Source organism: Equus przewalskii, chromosome 1 (assembly GCF_037783145.1).
Source record: "Equus przewalskii isolate Varuska chromosome 1, EquPr2, whole genome shotgun sequence".
In the NCBI taxonomy this organism is placed as follows: Eukaryota; Metazoa; Chordata; class Mammalia; order Perissodactyla; family Equidae; genus Equus; species Equus przewalskii.
The window spans coordinates 16799064-16819599 of NC_091831.1; the positions used below are offsets into that span (position 1 = coordinate 16799064).

The 20536-nt window shown below is 34.3% G+C and overlaps 1 protein-coding gene across 4 annotated transcripts in view; it reads right to left on the reverse strand.

Moving 5' to 3' along the window:
• Positions 1-20536, reverse strand: part of ATRNL1 (attractin like 1) — a 747612-nt gene that overhangs the window by 676302 nt on the left and 50774 nt on the right. For all 4 annotated transcript variants that reach the window (XM_070595739.1, XM_070595592.1, XM_070595677.1 and 1 more), the window contains exons 6-8: positions 12083-12257; positions 7442-7529; positions 2367-2622 (exon numbers count right to left, since the gene is read on the reverse strand). In XM_070595739.1, the coding sequence (XP_070451840.1) occupies positions 2367-2622; positions 7442-7529; positions 12083-12257 (519 nt within the window). The remainder of the gene's footprint in view (positions 1-2366; positions 2623-7441; positions 7530-12082; positions 12258-20536) is intronic.

A 20536-nucleotide genomic window follows, 5' to 3' on the forward strand; every position in this document is an offset into this window, starting at 1 on the left:
ATAAAGAGATGGACAAAATTATACCAGGAAAATATTGACCTCCACCCCAAAAAAACACCAAGAGCCATAATATTAATATCAGACAAGGCAGAAATCAAGTCAAAAAACATTAAACAAGCAAAGCACTTTATAGCATTAAAAGATATAATTCACAATAAAGATATAACAGTTACGAATATCCATAATAGCAACTCCCATAAAGCATAAATTCCAGAATACACAAGGAGAAATAGGCAAAAATAAACTAATATTTTTAGACTTTAATTAATTTTCAAAGCATGATAAAGTACAAGAAATAATAAGGAACAAAAGACCTAAACAGTATAATCAATAAAGTAGATTTGATATATATATATATCAAACACCATATCTTGATATTATAGGATCTGTCTCCTTTTCAAGTGCCTATAGATAATTTATAAAGATTGGGCTGCAAAGAAAATCTCAATAAATTACAAAACATAGAAAGAATACCTACAACACTCCCTGAACACTATAATAAAAACAAAAATTAATCACGAAATCAAAAAACAAAACAACCTTTCTATATAAAACATTTTTATCTCTTGTTCAAACAACTCTTAGGCCCCTCTGAAAAACCAGAATGACTCAGCTACATTTGCTCCAAACTGTCATGAGTTTGTTATGACAATAATGTACGTAAGCAGGCTTATTCAATGGAGCCTTGCTTATTAACCAGTGCACTCCAAAATGTTCCCATCAGCAGAAGTTCTCCTTAGATTACTTCTATTTTCTCAGTAAAATAAGAAGTAAGCTCATCAGCTGAGAGTAACGATGGAGAAGGAAGTGTTGGGAGTTTGAAGAGAGGAGAATATATGAAACAGTCATCTTGGAGAGCTGGAAGAGAGATTGGTGATTATGAACTTAAAGCTGGATAAGGTTAGAAGTATGGACAAGAGAGTGAGAAAGAATGAAAAACTGACAGGAGGCTCAATGGACTAAAGGCTCTGGTAAGTCTGAAGCATTATCAGAGTTTGGGTACTAGAAGAAGTAAGCTGGAAAAATCAGTGGCACTTGAAGAGTAAGATACTTGAACTGAAAATTAGTGATTCATTGCAGGCACATAAGGTGAAGAATATGACAATGGGAGAGAGTGACTCAAGTAGGATGGAAAATAAGATGTTTGGAAGAGAGATCAAGAAATGAGAGGTCAGGTATTTGAAGAAGTGTTTTCTAAGTAGATACTGAAATCATCAAAACATCTGGTTAATGTATGTGGGAAATAGTGACAGTGAGCCAGAAGCTATATTCTTCAAAGAATAAAACACAGCGATGTGAGGAGAAAGAGAAGAGTCCAAGAAGGAGAAGCAATAAGTGGTTTGGTATGATGACATAAGATTCAAAGCTGAGTGATTTAAAGGAGGAAGGAAGGAAAACAGAGTGGAAATGGCAATAAGAAGCAAGGAGGATCCATATCCCACTTTCAGCCCAGCTGTACTGGGACATGGAAAAGAAACCAATCACTTGAAAGGACTGCAGGGGACACAGTGGAGCATTCAGAGGGCCAGTCTTCCTCCGAGCACACAAGCACTCTCTTGTTGCTGCTAAGGGTGATCTGTGAGTGAGTCTCCTCACTAAGACTGCACAAGGACTCCAAACAGTTGTACATAGTTGTCTATACACAAAAGAGACAAACACTTGAGTTCATAATTTGGCCAGAGCCAGAAACGGAGTATGTTCCTGAATCTAAATAGCAACCACAGGTTATATATGTTTGTAGCAAATTTAAAAAAAAAAAAAAAAGCTTACAACTGTTTGAAAATGTCATAAATAATTTTTAAAAAATGAACTACCAGAAAACAAAGAAGAGGATTTAAGACTACAGTACAGAAAGTCACGTGTAGATTGCCCCGGTCACCTTCACACACAGATAATAATCTCTTATAGAAGTCAACAGACTATCCTTGGGAAGCTTACTTTAAAAGAGTAGTACATACACAGAGATGTTGCAATAAGATTAGGAACAGAACTCTGGAAAATGAAAAATCCTGTAGTCATGGAATGCATAGTAAAGAGATTGGGTTAGTTTTAGCTGTTGGTTCAGAAGTAAAATCCAAAGAAACAGCACCATCTATTGGAATTTAAAAACATTCTCAATTCTTTGAAAAATGTGACTAGTATGCAATATTTCGCCACATTTGGCTAAGAAGATAAACTTAAATATTAAAGGACAAAATCTAACAAAATCAAAAAGCTTATATTAAAAAGTATTAATTCTTGGTTTATAATTTTGATGTCAAATAATTCCACATTTGACTAAATTTATATGAAGATTTTATTAAACATAAAAATATTCTCAACCAAGAAAGAAAAGAGTATAAAGTTACATTTTCAAAGTAACTCACAGATATGGTATTCCTGAATGCTGCTTGTATAACCATATATTGCAGAATATCCAAATATTATGATCATGACAACGTCTCTACTATCCAACTCCATAATATGTGCTGAATGTCCCTCCACAGCATACTGCTGACCATGTCCAAGCACAGTAGGAGATTTTGTACTCCATGACTGACTATGTATGTTAAAAATCCATAATTCATCTGTGACATTGCCATCATTTGTTTCAATTCTGCCTCCATACATATAGATGTTTTCCTGTAAATTAAAAACATATATTAATAAACAAAATAGTTATTTCTTAGCAATATAAAGTAATTAAAAATAAGGCTAACTTAAACATTAAATTTTAGTAATTGCTCACAACACACCTAATACATAGTCCTATTTGTAAAAAGTCAAATGGGAACACAAGAGTAATGATAATTAATGTTTTTACTTACAAGAAGAGGGGGAAAAAATCCATGCTTTCAAAAAGTTACTTTAAAATATTTTATTTAAAACATTCATACAGTCAATTAACTATACTTTTTTTATCCTAGTAGTTGAGTCCCCAGTTGTTATATTTAAATTTTACCATCTAGGTATACTGTTTTGTGCTATTCCCAGTCATTCACTGTTTTCATCAAGAACTGTTCACCAAAAAGGCAGACGACATTTGTGTGTTATGTGGAGTACATTTTTATTACCATTTCTCATGCCTCTGGGCAGATATTTTATAGCACTTATAAATTATACAAATGATTTCAATCACATATGATTGAAACAAATGACACATGAATGATATAAATCATTACTATTTCAACAACGTAGGAATAGAAAGGAATTTCTTCAACCTAATAAAGAGCATCTAAGAAAAACACACAGCTAATGTTATACTTAATGGTGAAAGACTAGATCTTTCCCACTAAGGTCAGGATCAAGACAAAGACGCCTGCTTTTGCCACTTCAACACTGTACTCAAGGTTTTAGCCAGAGAAAATAGGCAAAAACTAAATAAAGGCATCCAGATCGGAAAAGAAGTAAAATATTTCTATTTGTAGATGATACGAATTTTATACAGACCTGCCTAAGAAATCCAAGAAAAGAAAAAAAACAAGTAGAGCTAATAAAATGAGTTCAGCAACACTGCAGAATATAAGATCACTGTACAAAAAGTCTATTATATTTCTATACACTTGCAACAAACAATCCAAAAATGAAACTAAGTAAACAATTCAACTTACAAAAGCATCAAAAACAGTAAAATACTTAGGGATAAATTTAACAAAAGAAATTCCAAACTTATACTCTGAATACAAAACACTGTTGAAAGAAATTTTAAAAGATCTAAATGAATGGAAAGACATCCCACGTTTATGGGTCAGAAGATTTAATATTGTTAAGATGGCAATACTCTCCAAATTAATCTACAGATTCAAAGCAATCTCAATGAGAATCCCAGATGGCTTCTTTGTAGAAATTGACAAGTTGATTCCAAAATCCACATGGAATTGCAAGGGACCAGAATATCCAAACAATTTTGAAGAAGAAGTATAAAATTGGAGAACTCACACATCTCGATTTCAAAACTTACTATAAAGCAAAAGTAATCAACAAGCTGTGCTACGGCATAAAGACAGATATATAAATCAAGAGAACTAAGAGTCCAGAAATAAATCCATACATCCACGGCCAACTGATATCCGGCAAGAGTGCCAAGACCATTCTATAGGGAAAGATAGTCTCTTCAACATATGATGCTGAGAAAACTGGATAGCCACATCCAAAAGAATGAACTTGAATCCTTACTGCACACCACATACAAAACTTAACTCAAAATGAATCAAAGATCTAAATATAAAAACAAAAACTATGAAACTCTTAAAAGAAAACATGGGCTAAATCCATGACTTTGGATTTTCAATGGATTCTTAGATATAACACCAAAATCACAGCAACAAAAGAAAATAAAGATAAATTGGATTTAATCAAATTTAAAAAATTTGTGCTTCAAAAGACACCATCAAGAAAGTGAAAGTTCACAAAATGGAAGAAAATATTTGCAAGTCATACATCTGACAAGGGATTTGTATCTTGAATACATAATGAACTCTTATATCTCAATAATAAAAAAACAAATAATTTCAAAATGGGCAAAGGACTCAAATAGACATTTCTCCAAAGAAAATACACAGTCAATAAGCACATGAAAAGATACTCAACATCATTAGTCAACAGGAAAATGCAAATCAAAACACAAGATACCACTTCACATCCACTAAGATGGCTATAATCAAAAAGATACTAATGAGTGTTGGAAAGGATGTGTAGAAACTGGAAACCATATATGGCTGGTGGGAATGTAAAATGGTACAACTACTTTGGAAAACAGTCTAGAAGTTCCTCAAAAAAGTTAAATATAGAGTTACTGTTAGACCTAGCAATTCTAATCCTATGTATACACCCAAGAAAAATGAAAGCGTATGCCACAAAAACTTATACATGAATGTTCACAGCAGCATTATTCATAATAGCCAAAAGGTGGAAACAACTCAAATGTCCATCAACTAATGAATGGACAAACAAAATATAGTATTATCCATACCACAGAGTATTATTTAGCCGTAAAAATGAAGTTGATACATGCCACAGCATGCCAGTCAGAAGCCACAAAGTATACAATTTCATTTAACTGAAATGTCCAGAAAACATAAATCTATAGAAACAGGAAGAAGATTCATGATTGCTTGAGGCTGGGAGGATGATGAGGTTTGGGGTGATAGCTAAAGGGTACAGGGTTTCTTTGGGAAATGATGAAAATGTTCTAAAATTGATTACACAACTCTGCAATTTTGCACAAATCTGCAAGAGATGGTCGCACAACTCTGAATATATTAAAAACCATTCAATTGTACACTTTAAATGAGTGAACTGTATAGCATGTCAATTATATCTCAATAAAGTTACAAAAAAATGAAATTAAAAAAACTAAAATAAAACAAACGTATATATATTATATATACCTAGAGATTTTTATTTTATTTTTAAAACATGCATATGCATAGAAAAAAGAAGAGCGATAGTTTATTCTTTATATTACTCCTGTATCTTCCAAATTTTCTTAAGCACACAAAATATATAAATTTTGATTTGAGGGGTCTAGTCACAGACCACAATCTTTTTTGATTCAAAATAAAAACCAGTTAAGTAACCTATCATTTTAATCATGCTAAATCATAAATCCCACAAGTACATAAAAATAACTGATTACAATGCAATCCCTATCAAAATCCCAATTTTGCAGAAAGAGAAAAATCCATCCTAAAATTCATATGGATTCTTAATGTACCCTGAATAGGAAAACAAACTTGAAAAACAAGACCAAAGGTGGAGGTCTCACACTTCCTCGTTTCAAAACTTTCTACACAACCACAGTAATACAAACAGTATGGCACTGGCCTAAACACCAACACAGAACAAGGGAATAAAGAGCCAAGAAATAAACTCTCACACATGTGGTCAAAGGATTTTCAACAAGGGTCCCGAGACCACTCAATGGGGAAAAGACAGACTTTTTAACAAATGGTGCTGGGGAAACTGAATATCCACATGTAAAAGAACAAAAGTGGACCCTTACCTTTCACCATAAACAAAAATTAACTCAAAATGGACTAGACCTAAACATAAGAACTAAAACTTTAAAACTCTTAAAAGAAAACATAGGCAAAGTCTCTATGACACTGGATTTGGCAATAATTTCTTGGATATGAAACCAAAATCACAGGTGACAAAAGAAATAATAGATAAATTGGACGATGACAAAATTAAAAACTTTCGCACATCAAAGGACACTATCAACAGAGTGAAAAAACAGCCCACAGATGGGAGAAAACATTTGCAAATCATCTATCTGATTTGGGGTTAACATCCAGAATATATAAAGAATTCCTACAACTCAACAACAAAAAAACAAAAGACTTGACTGAAAAATGGGCAAAGGACTTGAATATACGTTCCTCCAGAGAAGGCATAAAAATAGTCAACAAGCACTTGAAAAGATGTTCAACGTCACTAATCATTAAGGAAACACAAATCAAAACCACAATAAGATACTGCTTCACACCTATAGGATGGCTATTATCAATAAACCAGAAAATAACAAGTGTTGACAAGGATGTGGAGGATCTGGTACCCTTGTATACTGTTGGTGTGAAGGCAAAATGGTACAGCTACCATGGAAAATAATATGGCAATTCCTCAAAAAATTAAAAATAGAATTACCATATAATCTACTTCTGGCAATCTACCCAAAAGAATTGAAAGCAAGGACTTGAACAGGTATTTGCACATGCATGTTCATAGCAGCATTATTCACCATAGCCAAAACGGTGAAAGCAACCCAAGTGTCTATCGGTGGATGACTGGATAAAGAAAATGTGGTATATACACACAACGGAATATTATTCAGGCTTAAAAAGGAAGGAAATTCTGACATATGCTACAACATGGACGAACCTGGGGACATTATGCTAACTGAAATAAGCTACTCGTTAAAGGACAAATACTGTATGATTCCACTTATATGAGGTACCTAGAGTAGACAAACTCACAGAGACAGAAGGTAGAGTGGTAGTTGCCAGGGTCAGCTGAAGCGAGGAATGGGGAGTTATTGTTTAACAAGCATAGAACTTCAGTTTTGCAAGATGAAAAAAGGTCCGGAGATAAGGTAGTAATGATTGCGTAACAACTGAATATACTTAATGTTACTGAACTCTACACTTAAAAATGTTTAAAATGGTAAATTCTATGTCATGTATATTTACCACAATTTAAAAGAAAGTAATTGACCTGATGACCAGGTATAAAGCTAAGGACAAAAACTCAATCTTCATTTCTTCTCATGTTCAATGGAGGATTGTACTAAAATGCATTTTTTTACTAAAATAGGACATGAGTCTGTGATATCTCAAGTTATTGTGACCCAAATAATCTTTTGTTCCTATTAGTGTTTGAAATAAATCTGAGATTTAGTACTTTTTTCTCTAAGGTAAACTAAAAAAGAAAATGATTAAAATTTAAAAAGCAGGATTCATACCTCATACAAAGCAAGAGAGTGTCCATATCTCTGGAGAGGTCCCCTTGACAGAGTTCCTACATTCCATATACTGCTTTCTAAATTATAACTAAAAGCAAGAAAAGAAAATAACTTCAGAAACTAAGATTCATTTTCAGTTTCTTAATTTGCATATGCTTTCTTCACTTGTATTCAACTATTCATTAAATTTAAAAACAATTAGGGGCCCGCCCCGTAGCCGAATGGTTAAGTTCGCTAGCTCTGCTTTGGCGGCCCAGGGTTTCACCGGTTCAGATCCTGGGCGCAGATAGGGCACTGCTCATCAAGCCATGCTGAGGTGGCATCCCACATGCCACAACTAGAAGGACCCACAACTAAAAGTACACAACTATGTACAGGGGTGCTTTGGGGAGAAAAAGGAAAAACAAAATCTTTAAAAAACGAAACAAACAACACCTAGAATAAACTCATAATTTCACGTACTATATTAAAAATTTTTCATAAAGACTCATACCTACTCTAAATTAGGATTCAATCACCTGAATGTACAACATACATTAACTTGACTAGGCTATTTATCACTGGAATTAATTTTTTCAATTGCCTTTAAGAATTTCAACCCATTGATTAGCCCAAACAATAGTGAGTTGTTCTGCATTTTTAAATTGTTTTAAAAAGCAAGCTTTTTCTTTTGGAAATAGATGAAAATTCTCTCCATTTTTACCATAGCCATTTGCTTTATGTATTCATTTTTATTCTGTTACACACACTTAGCTTAGCATTATATAAGTCAACCAAGAATTTATGTATTTCACATGTGCATACATAGCTTGTTTACTAATCACTTTTTTGAGATTGTGCAAAATGAATCTAGTAAGAGAAGCTTCGGTAAAAACAAGGTACTATTGGATTACAGGATACAAAAAGAAAATTAATATTTGTTCTAGTAATCTAAAAATACACATATGAAAACAGAAGTTCCAAATTATGGATCTCAAAGGCTTATCTAACAGCATTCCCGTTCAGCTGTCATTATCACACTCTGCACTCAAATCTCAATTTGCCAAAACATACAAAAGGAAGCACCAGCCAAGAACTGACTAGAACCTTGTTTAAGAAGCTCTCTATCAATTATTTCCTCTTTTCTCTTTCTTTCTCCAACTCATCAGGAAAGGCAAGGAAGCTCCCTTCACAAAAAAAAACAAAAGGGCTACCAAAAACTGTTTTCAGTTTTATGTTTAACTTATTTCGTACCTTGGAGTTACAGGATACACGTGTATGATACAACTGAGAAAATATAATCAACCAGGACACAGATTCCCCAGGTCTGCACCGCCACATCTACCTACCTACCAGCATCCGCACCCAACACACTGCTTTCCACCAAGTTACCATAAATTAGAGCTCAGCAAACTGTTTCTGTAAAGAGCCAGACAGTAAATCTTTTAGGCTTTGTGGACCACCTTGGTCTTACACATTTTTCTTTCTTTTTTACAGCCCATTAAAAATGCAAAAACCCTTTTTAGTTCCTGGGCCCTGGGCCCCTACTCTGCCATTTGCTGACTCCTGCTATAAATAAACTACTGTTCTCCTTGTGCACTAGATCTCACAACACTCCAGCAGCGCTCTCATGTATTTCCTTATCACCATTTTTTTGGTCTTACTAGATAAGGGTCTTCAGCATACAAACATGGTGTTTTTTTCTCCATTTATTTAAAAAAAAAATTTCTCCTGACCTCACTACTTCCCCTTCAAGCTACCGCCCCATTTTGTTACTGTCCCATTTCTTTATTGCCCTTCCCTGCACCTTTCCATTCTCTCTTAAACTAAATCCAGTCAGGCTTTTAACAACAATGCTCCAGCAAAAGTGCTTTTGTTAAGAACAACTTCCTCATGCTAAATCCATGGCCACTTTTCAGTCCTCATTTTCCTTGACCTGGTTAATCATTAGCATTTGACACTGTTAATCAATCCTTGCTCCTCATATACTCTCTTCCCTTGCCCTCAAAGACACCACACTCTTTTGGTTTTCCTTTCTCACTGGTCATTCCTTTTCAGTCTCCTTTGCTGGTTTCTCCCCTTCTCCCCAATCTCCTAGTGACATGGTGCCTCATCTCAGTTCTTGGTCCTCCTCTCTATCTAGAACCCATTCCCGTGATAATCTCACCCTACCTCAGTCCCTGTTTCTACTCGTCCTCCGAGTCCCAGTATATTTTCCACAGTGTAGGCCTAGAGACTCTTTTAAAATGTAAGTCAAAGCATGCTCAAACGCTCCAATGACTCCCAAAAGATCTACAACACCTTCCATGATTTGTCTCCCTCCCCCATTATCCCTCTAATTTCATGCTTCCCTCTCATCTATTCCATGCAAGTCACACGGGCCTCCTGCTGCTTCTTGAACTTTCCAAGTAGTAGCTTCTACCTTAAGGCTTTTGTCTGGCTGTTTTCTCTGCCTCCAGATTAACTGCACTGCCAATGCTTAACCTCCTTCAAGCATTTGCTCAGTTTTCACCTTTCCCGCGAGGCCTACCTTGACCACTACAATTATAAGGCCAACTCCCTTCTCTTTGGCACTCCTGATTTGCTTATCCCTGCTATCTATCTTGCTATCTATCTATCTTTAAATATGCATATAGATGAATATATGTAATTTACTTGTAATCTTCTTATTTACTGTGGTAACCAAGGCTTTTTCCAATTGCCTTGTCTTTCCTCACTAACTCCACAAAGACAGGGACATTTATTATGTCCACCAATATATCCCAAGTATCAAGCACACAGTAAGTGTTCAAAACAGTTCACTCTGCCCATGCATACATGTTAATATTCACTAATGTCAATGTATATATGTTCTGTGAAATATTCTCTAATTTAATAGACACTAATACAGAACTTTTATTTACTGAATAATTCTGTCTTAATAATGTAACATCTACACCTCAATTAAATTCTACTATAGAAGATAAATCAACTTATGACTGACACTATCACTTCTAAATGCTATTTAAATATCCTTACCTACAATTGAACTACATTTAGAATAACAAAAAAATATTCTCTAACCTGTGAAAACAGCAACAAAGTTACTTCTAATCTGCTACCTCATAGTTTATAACAAAACTAAATAAATAAATACTGCAACCAAAAGAAACAGGTTTTAGACAAAACAAAAGTTAAACTATCTGGTTCAATGGAAAATATCTAAGTTTAGGAGAATATCAAGTAATATTCATCACTTAATTTTAAATATGCTATTGAACTTAGAGCACAAATTTTTAAGATTTCCATGTTTCCTTGACAATTATACTCTTTGTCTCTACTTTGCAAATATCACAACTTAATCCAAAGCTCTACTCTATTTTCACAGGCTTTTCATTTTCATTAATCATAGTTAATTTCTGTTTACACATTTAAATCTCATTATTTCTTCAAGTTCTTTTCAAATCTTAAATCATTTTAACCCCATCAACTCTCTTTCAATTCTTTCTGCTGTATCTTATCCTAGATATATTGTTATAGAATTCTAACTGTTCACCTAAATATTTACCTAAAACTCTTCATCCCTCTCTCCAGAATTTATTTTATCTTATACTTTAATTCTAGTCATCTCTTCTTATACACAGTAGAATTTTTTAAATCCCCAAGAATAACAAGGGATTTTCAGCGGCCAGGATTGCCAGATAAAATACAGGATGCTCAGTTAAATTTGAATTTCAGGTAAACAACAAATAATTTTTTAGTTTAAATATGATCCATGCAATATTTAGGACAAAACCAAAATATATATATATATATATGTATATATATATATATATATATATATATTGCAAGGGGCCTATTTATATTAAAAAATTATTCACTGTTTATCTGAAATTCAAGTTTAACTGAGTGTCCTGTACATGTGCCTGCTAAATCTAGCAATCCTATTTGGTACACACCATTATGGTATATTGTCCAGTCAGTTCTGATTGGTCGATGCCCAAGTTGTACCAGTTACTACATATTATTAATATTATCCCTGTAAACAACATTGATAAATTATTCTTATTTCCTCCTTTATTCTGTTATTGAATGGTTCATAAAGTACTACCACCCTGATGGAAAAAAAATCAGATAAAGCTGCCATATAGGTGATTTCCCTTATCCTCCAATCATGCAGAGGACAATCTCCATTGAGCCAACAGTAGATGCTATCTATTTTATAATACTGGCATTTTCTAACAAAAGCTTGTAAAGTAAATACAAAGTAAAAGTTCAGGTAAATGAAAACTTACAGAACAAATTGAGAGTATTTTTATATAAGCAATTACACTTCAAATTGAAAAAGTAAGAGGTAGCAAGATTCACAGTGACCAATACAGGCATGGCCTGCACTTATTTGAAATTAATATTTTCTCACTCAGAATACATTAAAAGCACTCTAGAACGGTAATGAAATTCCTACACAAAACAAAGCTATATGCACAATGACAAATAATTAACTACAGATATATTGAGTTCATATATTCTCAAATAAGTCCCACGTAGCAAATAGGTACTATCATAAAAATAATCATTAATAAATTTGGACAGCAATAAGACACTAAGGATAGCCTTATTACCAAAAAAATGCAGCTTAAAAAAGTAGATTTTGAAAATTTTAAAAAACCAAAAAATACTTACTTCAGGACCATTTGAAAAGAACTGTAGTTAAAAGAATATCCACCAATCACCCACATAAATTTCCCATGTAAAACTGCTTTATGGGAAGCCCGACCTACAGAAGGACTGAAGGGTTTAACATTTGGCAGAATCCAGTAAGATTCAGTAGAAGGAACATTCAAAGAACAATCAGGACCTATTTAAAAAAAAAAAAATCAAACAACACAATGCATTAAACAAAGACCTTAGATTATAGAAAAAGAATATGCAGATTAAGAGAACTTAAGAATTCAATGCTCATCATATTAACACATGTAATTAATGGGCATAATAAATGGTCTGAAATATAGCTTATAGGGAAAATTCTAACAGCAAATGTAATTCCTACAGGGGAAAAAAAAGTATACACTCAATCAGACTTGGATACATTCAAATAAATATAACAATCTAAAAGAATCATTTAAATAACATAAAATTTCAGATTTACTTTAGTATGCTACTAGAATGTTAGAATGGAAAACAATGTACTCAAATCCAAGTTCTGTCACTTACTAGAAGTGTGACCTTGGGCAAGTCTGTTTACCTCTCCAATCATCAAGCCTTTATCTATAAAATAGAAATAACAATCTATCCCTTAAGGGTTATTATGAATATTTAATTTTTTAAGACAGCGGAAATGACAACATTTGTAAATTGCAAACTATTAAATAAATATAAAAACAAAAATTACATTTTTTCTTAGGATCATTAAGAACAACCAAAATTGGCATCAGCAGGGAGGTTTATAATCCTTAAACATAAAAAATTATTCTGCATAGTAAAACAAAAATTATTAATTAGTGTAAGACAACTTAAATACTCTAAGTTGAAAACATTGCCTTTTCTTATCTATATTCATGATGTTACTCCTGAGTCTTGGTTATCTCATCTGTAAACTGTAGGAGACCATCCTAGATCATTGGTTCTCAAATTTAAGTAATGGGAGGAATGCTCCTAAAGGAAATACATTTTCATCAAACTTAAGGACTCATAAATTATTTTAATTCTAATGACACTAAAATATGCGCAAACAATTAGGCAGCACTCTAGATTATCTCCTTGATAATGACACCATCTTTTGAATCAGATATAGAAAACTTCACTATTTCTGAGTGAAAAGACTGTGAACTATTCCTTGGTAATCAAAGAAATCAAAGGAACATGCTGATTTTTAAAAAAAACTAATTTTAACTACAATTCTAAATCACTTAGAACTCATTTAACTCAGGTAGGTAAACAACCCATGAGCAAAATCTAGCCCACTACCAGTTTTTGTAAATAAAGTTTTATTAGAACACAGCATGCTCATTCATTTAAATATTGTGTACGGCTGCTTTTGCACTGTAACAGCAGAGCTGAATAGCTGCAACAGAAATCATATGATCTGCAAAGCCAAAAAATTTACTTACATGGCCTTTTACAGAAAAGTTTGCCAACCTCTAATTTAACTGAAGAGAAATGAGATCATATAGACATTACATATAAATAATATATCTACTGGTATGAATTTTGTATCTTGCTTTCTTTTTTTTTTAAAGAATGGCACCTGAGCTAACATCTGTTGCCAATCTTCTTTTTTTTTCCTTCTTCTTCTTCTCCCCAAAGCCCCCTGGTACATAGTTGTATATTCTAGTTGTGAGTTCCCCTGGCTGTGCCATGTGGGACACCACCTCAGCATGGCCTGGATCTGACCCAGAGAAACTCTGGGCTGCAGAAGAGGAGCTGGTGAATGTAACCACTCGGCCATGGACACAGCCCCTGTATCTTGTTTTCTTAAAGAGAAAATGTAGACTGTGGAAATTAATAAAAGAATCTTAACTAAACTAGAGTTGGGAAAGCCTGTAGAGGGAACTCCCATACCCTATCACATATCATCAATTACAAACAGGAAGAGACCTACGCTTGGATCTTCCACAGGAAGTAAAACTACTTTACCACTGAAGGAAGACTTCTCTCCCTACTCAGCAACAGCCCAGCCAATGAGAAGTGCTACAGCTCAGCCAATCAGAAGCCACTGTCACCCTGAACTGTTCCTTTCCCCCCATGTACCTTCCTTTAGAACAGCCCCTTCCTACTCCCTCCGTTTCTCTATAAAGACAGCTCCCCTGCTTTGTTTTCCGGATTTGCCTGTGGTTTGCCACAGCACGCACATCCTGAACTGCAGTTCTGCTGGTTATTCCTGAATAAACTCATTTTGAGGGCAAAACAGGTGAATTTGCTTTTTAAGTTGACAAGATTTATTTTAAATCATTTAAGTCAGGAATAATAAAGCAAATAGGGTAAAATGTTAACAATAGGTGAATCTGTAAAGGGCATTCAGATATTCTTTGCACTATTCTTATTCTTGCAACTTTTGTATAAATTTGAAATTCTTTCTAAATAAAAAGTTAAAAACAGTCTACCACCTAAAGGCACAGAGTTGAAAGCAGTCAAATAATATCTGGGTATTACTTGGCAAAGCGTTTGATAAGGAATAATGGCATGTAAAACTCTTCAAAAAGTCAGGAATATATTTAAATCAGTAATATGTTTCTACTGCACTAACACAAAATATTTTAGAGCAAGTTTGTGGTAGGCTGAATAATTGCCCCCAAAGATATCCAGGTCCTAATCACTGGAACCTATGAATGTTACCTTACCTGGCAAAAGAGACTTTGTGGATATGATTAAATTAAGGATCCTGAGCTGGGTAGTTTACCCTGGATTATGCAAGTGGGCTCTACATGTAATCACAAGTGTCCTTACAAGAGAGGGAGATCTGACTACAGAGGAAGAAAGCACTATGACTACTGAAGCAAGCTGCTGTGCTGCAAGCTTTGAAGATGGAGGATGGGAAAAGAGGCTAAGGAATGTAGGAACTGCAGCTCTAGGAGGCAGAAAAGTCAAGGACACGGATTTTTTCCTAAAGCCTCTAGAGGGAGCGTGGCCCTGCCACCACCTTCATTTCAGCCCAGGGAAACCAGCTTCCGACTTCTAACCTGCAGAATGGTAAGGGATTAATAAATGTGTGCTGTTCTAAGACACCAAGTTGGTAGTAATTTGTTAGAGCGGTTATAGGAAGATAGTACTAATTACTAAATTTATTAACTTAATTAATTTATTTGAACTAAATACTATGTTTAATACAGAAAACCAGGGTCCAGAGATTTTCAATTTTACTCTGTAATCTAAAATACCTAATTTCTACACAAAAGAAAATAGCAGTCAAAATTCTTCCTATCTTTTTTACTACCATACTTTATGTAACTTCTAGTAATTATTAGAAGGAATGGTATATAGCCAAACTCTACAGATGGTCTTTATCTTACTCTAAATTAGTAAGTTTATAAATAGAATGAAAGATCTATGAATACGACTTAAAAATTTAATGAAAATTAGATGTCAATTTGTAGCTTTCTAGATTCTATAACTAAAATGACTAAAAATGTAAATCTATCAATATTAATTTAAAACACAAATAACTATAAAGAATACCTTACACACACAAAGGCTTCATCTATTAAAAATCTAATATTGATATCTACATTTATGGCCATCTAAGACTCCCTTTTTATAAAAATACGTCCATGAAAAATCTTCTATCACTTCATAATCTGGCCCCTCATGTAACATTTCTGCATAACTTCTCTCGATATGGGACTCTCCTCAAGGTAAGCAGATCTCGGAAGTCTTGAAAAGGATCTAATAAACTAATTCACATTACAGTGGGTTTTCATAAAAACTTAATATGCTACCTTTTCCACAGGTTATGTGTAGTTTAATAATCCAAAGAGCATAAATGAATTTCTAATGCTATAATTTTAGGCATTAGTGACAGGCTGCCAAGAGATTTTTGAGGGGAAAAGGCTGTTCTTTAATGATACAGATTAGAACTATACTCTGATCCCTCCCAAATTCACATCTCTGGCCCCACAATCTCTTTTGAATTCCAGGCTCAGAGTCAAACTACCTATGTGACATTTCCACTTGGATGTCTAGCAATCATCTCAAACTTAACATATCCAAAACTAAAATCTTAATTTCTTGCCCCGAATTTTGCTCATTCACCATCTCATGATCATCTCAGGAAATAGCACTTTCCATTCACCCCTGCTCAGGGCAAAAACCATGGTGCTATTCTTGAGCTTTCTCTCCCCTACACCCCACAGCCAACCCACCAACAAGATCTGGACTGACATTAAGTGGGTATGCAGAGAGACAGCCTTCCCAATTACTAACGTATGGAAATGTTTCAATGATCACCGGTAAGTAGATGCTGCCTCAAGTAGTCAAGTACCCTACCCGCTTCCCTTCCCAGCTCCCCTAGCTCCTCCTCTGAGATAATCCAGACCCCTCCACAATCAACAACTAAAGGAGTAATGTCTGGCACAGTATGGCTCATCCAGGATCCTGCTCCAGTCCTAAGGCCAGAAACCATTTTGACTGTTTGCTGTCTGTCTGTACCTTACAATTATAAACAGTTTTAAATTCTATCACCCCTACCAGATTCCAACTACGTTCCTAACCCTTCCTTTACAACTACTATCCTAGTCCAAGCCACCATTCACTCTTACCTGGACTATTGCACTAGTCTCCAAACTGGACTCCTTATTTCTATTGCTCTCTTCCCATCATATTCAACTCCTCACAGTGTAACCAGAATGACTAAAAATGCAAATCCACTCTTAGGATTCCTCTACTCAAAATCTTTCAATGATGTCCCATCAGACTTAAAATGAAAAATCCTTAACAAAGCCTAGAGGATTGGCCTCAGCATACACACTTACTGAATGAATGAATAAATGAATGAATGAATGAATGAATAAATGAAAATAACCTTAGAACTATAAAAGATTATGAGCATGAGCTATAAAGTCGAATCTATCTTTCCTATTTATTAGCTGTGACATCTTGGACAAGTTACTGAACTTCTCTAAGCTTCAGTTTAACCATGGAGATTAAACCTAGAATAATATAAGATTCTATGAAAATAAAATGAGATTGTACTTAATATTTAATACTACAATAAAAGCTTCATAATAGCAACCTTAGTGTTGTTATTAAGTCAACCCCTTCATTTTATATGCACAGGAGGGAACTAAGTATAATTAAGTCTGCAAGCAAAACAGGTTAATGAGGTCTAGTGTTATTGGATATTATAAATATACATGCCAAGAGAAAAAAGTAAAATTTCAAGTAAAAAATTCCTATAAACACAGGTAAATCGAATTGAGAAATAATGGCAAAGAACAAAATCTAGAATAAAGAAAGTACTACAAAGTTTTGAAAGTCTTTCCAAAGCAATTCTAGACTACTGAATTACATTCCTTCTTCCTTTTCAAAGTTTCCTAATTACTTTGCATTGGAAAAGTATTTCTAAAGGAATCTATCTCTGATTTTATAATGGAAATCAGTACAAAAAGTGTTATTTGCTTTTACACAAATTAAATTTATAAAATAACTTTGCTTCGATAAAGAAGGATAAAGATTTAAAGTCTTCAGGTGAGCAAAACAGCAATCCCCCAAAGGTCCCTCAAATTTATGAACAGATTTATATACTAACTTCTGATGTTACTAGAAAAACTACAGTTGCTATGTGCAAAGACAGAGAATGGAAAATCCAGCAGTAAAATTTCACCTCCCCTAACAACAAGGCAGATGAGTTGTTCCTTCTACTGATTAGTATTTTAACAGCAGGCTTTGATTTCTAAAAACAAGAATTAGTCTGAGTGGAGTTTCTCTATATCATTTAAAGCCGGAAAAGAAACCAAAAAGTGATTTAGTCAAATAAGGGATTTTTCAGGGAAAAAAATTAATCTTGCTTCAGAATTTCAGACTTCTTTTTGATACAGTTTTGGCTCATACCTTTAATTCATATTTAATCTATGCCATCATAAAAAAAATATTGATTTTACTACTAAGGTGGTACATATTGAAAGGGCCAAATTTTATTTATTTTCTTTTTGTAATTCTCAATTGAAAACATTAAATAGGGAGCCGGCCCGGTGGCACAGCGGTTAAGAACACACGTTCTGCTTTGGCAGCCCAGGGTTCACCGGTTTGGATCCCGGGTGCGGACATGGCATCACTTGGCAAAGCCATGTTGTGGTAGGCGTCCCACATATAAAGTAGAGGAAGATGGGCATGGATGTTAGCTGAGGGCCAGTCTTCCTCAGCAAAAAGAGGAGGATTGGCAGCAGTTAGCTTAGGGCTAATCTTCCTCAAAAAAAAAAAAAAGAAGAAGAAGAAAACATTAAATAAATACTGCTAACTGTGAACTATAGCAAATGCAGGTTGTTAAGCTGCATTTCTATAAATAACTCTATACTACAGTTATCACTTTTGATATTTTAAATCTAATAACAGAAAAGAAAAAATATATATATACACATATATACCCTCTAACAGTATCTCTAGGGTAGTATATCAGTTGAATTTCTTTGGTTGTAAGCCACAGAAACTAATTTTGGCTAACTTAAGGAAAAAATGCGAATTTATTGAAAAAATACTGGGAAATTCAGAGAATTTTAAAAAGAGGCTGAAAAATCAAGCTTATAACATACAAGTATCTGGACTTACCCTCCCATCCAGATTACTCTCAATAAGTGAAAGGCAATTTTCCAAAAAAGCAATTGGATAGCTAATAGGAAAGGGAAACTACACTGAGAAAGGAGATTTTAAGAGAGGTATATGTAACTTACTGTAACCATTCCAGAAATAGTCTTATGATTTAATATGTGTGCTGAATCTGAAGTTCTCCAATAAAAGGCAAAACAAGATAACATCAACACAAGAGTCTTATCTTCTAACATCATTAGAAAAAACTTGATTTTATTTCAGTATCCAAAGTATTCTAAACATTTTCTAGGCCCATAAAACCAATCTCCAAAGGCCAGGTGTCAATTTAAGTTTATTTTAAATCTCCACAGCTAATTTGACAATATTTTAATTTTATAGAACAATGAAGTGTGTGAGTGGTAATCAAAATACTACATCTGTTCCAAGAATACTTGGCTCTCAAAGCTTACGTCAATGATGCTATTACAGTATGAAAAGAAACTGCCCTTCTGTTAGCAAAGATCAGCGGTTTCTAACAGACTACTTTTGAGTTGTGGAAGACTTACAACAAAGCTTTACAGATTTTGGTTGCGATTAGTTGAAAACGACAAATATGGAGTTAACTAGGATTGAGATCAGGATTTGTTTATCCTACTTATCTAAATCAAAGGCACAAAATAAGTGGTTGTAAATATTTCAACATTAGGTAAGCTTCTATAAGGAAGGAACCTATCTGTCTAGCACAGAATATTCTGTGAACTGTATTGTGACCCACAGCTCAGTCCTTTGTTCTATTCTCTCTACGCTCACCTCCCTGGTGATCTCATCTGATCTCATGGCTTTAAGTATCATCAGGAGTTTCCAACTTAATACTTTCAAGCCAATCACCCCCAAATTTATAGCTACAGTACAGACCTCTCTCCATTAAACTCCAACTGCCTCTTCAACATCTCCTCTAAGACGTCTAAAAAGACATCTCAAACTTAACATACCAAAATCAAACTGATCTTCCTCCTAAAATCTTCCTCATATCAGTTGATGACAACTGCATCTTACTCTAAGGTCAAAAATCTTAAACTCATCTTTGACTCTTCTCTTTCTCTCATCCCCATATCCAATGCATCAGCGAATACTATTAACTCTGCTTTAAAATTATATTTAGTATTCAAGCAATTCTTATCCCCTACACTACTACCATCTCTCATCTAGATTATAATTATAGCAGTAGCCTCTTAATTGGTACTCTGCTTCCATAGTCTATCCTCAATATAGAAGTCAATAGGAAACTTTTAAAAACTAAGTCCAATTATGTCAATCTTCTGCTCAAAATTCTTCGATGGCTCCCCATTTCAGTTAGGGGAAAAGTCAAAATCCTTACGATGGCCTACAATGCTAAGGCTTAGCTGATCTAGCTCCATTCTTCACATACCTGCATTACTCCAACAACCCCTTAACCCCATATTCCTAACGATCACCCTTGCTAACTTCTCTGAGCTCACATCTGGCTAATGTCCCCCTCAGTAATTCAATTCCAGGCACACTGGTCTTTTTGCTGGTCCTCAAACACACCAGACATGTTCCTACCTTAGAGCTTTTGCACTGACTGTTCCCTCTACCTGGAATGTTCTTCTCCTAAGTATCTATATGGCTAACTCCCTCACTTGCTCAAGTCTTTGTTCAAACGTCACCTTCTCAATAAGGCCTAACCTGACCATTCTATTTTAAATTCTAACTCTCATCCCCAGATCTATCTATCCCTCTTTCTCAGCTCTACTGTATTTTTCCATTGCACTACCCCTTTCTAATACACCATACTTATACATAAGTTTATTATTTATGGTCTGTCTTTCCTAGCTTGAATGTAAGCTCCAAAGAGATTTTGGTCGTCTTTGTTCCACA